This window comes from Alosa sapidissima, chromosome 4 (assembly GCF_018492685.1).
Source record: "Alosa sapidissima isolate fAloSap1 chromosome 4, fAloSap1.pri, whole genome shotgun sequence".
Taxonomy (NCBI): domain Eukaryota; kingdom Metazoa; phylum Chordata; class Actinopteri; order Clupeiformes; family Clupeidae; genus Alosa; species Alosa sapidissima.
In genome coordinates, this window is record NC_055960.1 from 36316325 (window position 1) to 36319421 (window position 3097).

At 42.8% G+C, this 3097-nt stretch overlaps 1 protein-coding gene across 1 annotated transcript in view; it reads right to left on the reverse strand.

Moving 5' to 3' along the window:
- ptprga (protein tyrosine phosphatase receptor type Ga) overlaps nucleotides 1-3097 on the reverse strand; it is a 181845-nt gene that overhangs the window by 64220 nt on the left and 114528 nt on the right. Inside the window, exon 5 of the mRNA XM_042090215.1 lies at nucleotides 2819-2914. Coding sequence (XP_041946149.1) covers nucleotides 2819-2914 — 96 coding nt within the window. The remainder of the gene's footprint in view (nucleotides 1-2818; nucleotides 2915-3097) is intronic.

Genomic DNA, 3097 nt, shown 5'->3' on the forward strand with positions numbered 1-3097 from the left:
AGAGAGGGAGAGAGAGAGAGGGAGGGAGTACGAGTGATATAGACACAGATAGAGTGGAGGAGAAGAGAGAGAGAGAGAGAGAGAGAGGGAGGGAGGGAGAGAGAGAGAGGGAGAGAGAGGGAGATAGAGAGAGGGAGAGAGAGGGAGAGAGAGAGAGGGAGGGAGTACGAGTGATATAGACACAGATAGAGTGGAGGAGAAGAGAGAGAGAGAGAGAGAGGGAGGGAGGGAGAGAGAGAGAGATAGAGTGGAGGAGAAGAGAGAGAGAGAGAGCATGATGCCCTGAGTAGAAGTCAAATTGTTTTTTTACCAAAATGTAGAACATCAGATCATATTTTCACCCTACACACCTTAATAAATAAATATGTAAACCAAAATAAAACAAAAATATTTGCTTGCTTTGTAGATTTCCAGAAGGCCTTTGATTCTATTTGGCATGATGGCCTATTTTGTAAACTTATTGAATCTGGTGTAGGGGGAAAAGCATACAACATAATAAAAACAATGTATTTAAACAACAAATGTGCAATTAAAATTGGAAACAAACAAACAGAATTCTTCACTCAAGAACGGGGTGTGAGACAGGGGCTGTCCTCTATCACCGACCCTCTTCAATATATATATTAATGAATTGGCAAAAAGACTCGAGCAGTCAACAGCTCCTGGCCTCCTATTAAATGACTCCGAAATCAAATTTCTTCTTTTTGCGGACGACTTGGTTCTGCTGTCTCCAACAGAAGAGGGTCTACAGCAGAACCTAAATGTCCTGCACAAGTTCTGTCAGACCTGGGCCCTGACTATTAACCCACAAAAAACAAAAATACTAACCTTCCAGAAAAAATCCAGACATCAGAGAAAGAAATTAACCCTTGGTACATATGCAATCGAACAAGTAAAAAGTTACACCTACCTTGGGCTAAAAATCAGTTCAACTGGTAATTTCAACTTGGCCGTGAATGATTTGAAAGAGGAAAGCAAGGAGGGCTTTCTATGCCATCAAAAAAACTATTCAATTTGACATACCAATTCGGATCTGGCTCAAAATATTTCAAACAGTTATCGAACCAATTTCATTATACGGCAGTGAAGTGTGGGGTCCTCTTATGTACAACGGATTTGAAAAATGGGACAAACACCCAATCGAAACCCTGCATGCAGAGTTCTGTAAAAGCATCCTCAAGGTACAGAGGAACACACCTAACAATGCATGCAGGGCTGAATTAGGCCAATACCCTTTACTAATTAAAATTGAAAAAAGAGCTATCAAATTCTTCGAACATCTCAAAACAAGCGACCCCAACTCCTATTGTTATAAAGCCCTAAAAAGCCAAGAGATGAGTGTAAAAACAAGTCCCCTCATCCAGCTAGTCCTGAGACTCACACATACTAATAGTACAACTAACACAACTAATAGTCAGCCTCAGGACCTTGCCACCCTTTCTCAAACAATTCGGCCTAACCAAATTATAAATGCAGAAAAACTAAATTACTTATCATATTGGACTGAAACAACAAAAAGACAAAATAAACTTCAATGTTATTTGGCCCTAAACAGAGAGTACACTGTGGCAGACTACCTATCCACAGTCACTGATACCAGACAGAGAAAAACCTTGACCAGGTACAGGCTAAGCAATCACAGTCTGGCTATTGAGAAGGGCAGACACAGGCAAACCTGGCTGCCCAGAGAAGACAGGCTGTGCACCAATTGCAACCAAGGTGCCATAGAAACAGAGCTTCACTTCTTGGCTGAATGCTGCCAATGGAAAGACATACGAGATCAATTCTTTCCTAAATTCAGAGAAATGCATCCAGACCTTCAAACTTTAAGGATCTAAGTCTAAGAATACTATTAGGCGAGGAACAAAAAAGCGCAAGAGTCGCAGCAAGATATATAGATGCTTGCCATAAACAAAGGGAGTCACTTCATCAGTGAAGCAAAAACTCAAATACACACACACATTGCCGTTGCAGTAATGTATGATGCATGATGTTTTGTTTTATGTCTTTACACACTACTACGTACATGTATGCTTTGGCAATACAAATTGTATTTTTTGTCATGCCATAAAGCTCAATTGAATTGAATTGAATTGAATTGACGAGAGGAGGAGGAGAAGAGACGGAGAGAGAGAGAGAGAGAGAGAGAGAGAGAGAGAGAGAGAGAGGAGAGAGAGAGAGAGAGGGATGAAGAAAAGGAGAAATGGGAATTAGATGGGAGATATGAAAAGGACAAGGAGACATTTAGAAAGAATGGGAGAGAATGGGAGATGGGGGGAGAGAATGGGAGATGGGGGGAGGTGTAAGTAAGTGAAAAAAGGGGGATGGAGAGAATGATAAGACAGAAGAAAGAGGCGTAGCAGTGTGTGTGTGTGTGTGTGTGTGTGTGTGTGTGTGTGTGGGGGTGACGACCGTATTAAAGGTGAGGGTAATGGTCCACGTAACAGCCCACTTAGACAATCAATGGCACCAAATGAACTTTTAATCTGCCCATGTAGACTGATAGAGATGACAATGGGACCACACACCTCTTCTGCTTTCATTCAGTCTTACAATGGGTTGGGTTTCACTCCCATAGGGCCCGTACGTGTCAACAACAGATGTGCATGCACATACACACAAGCACACACACACACACATACACACACACACACACACACAGAAGAATGATAAAATTGAGGTTTTATCAGTGGAGGTAGACATTTAAGGACATTAGATCATTTATTTGCCGGTTTAAGAGGTACTGCGGGCGTTGTGTAATGCAGGTACAGCGCCACCGAGCTGGCCTCTGAATCCCCATGAATAAATGAGCGCTCACCTGGAAGAACACTGCCATGGCAGCTATTACCCGCTTCTCACGAATGGCTGTGTTAAGGCTGTCGAAATCATCTGAGTTATACATGTAGATCTGCATCTGTGAAGAGTAAAAAGCAGAAGGAGCGAGAGAGAGAGAGAGAGGAGAGAGAGAGAGAGAGACAGAGAGAGAGAGAGAAGAGGGGGGAGAGAGAGAGAGAAAGGAGAGAGAGAGAGAGGAGAGAGAGAGAAGGAGAGAGGAGAGAGAGAGAGAGAGAGAGGGAGAGAGCGAGAGAGAGGGGGA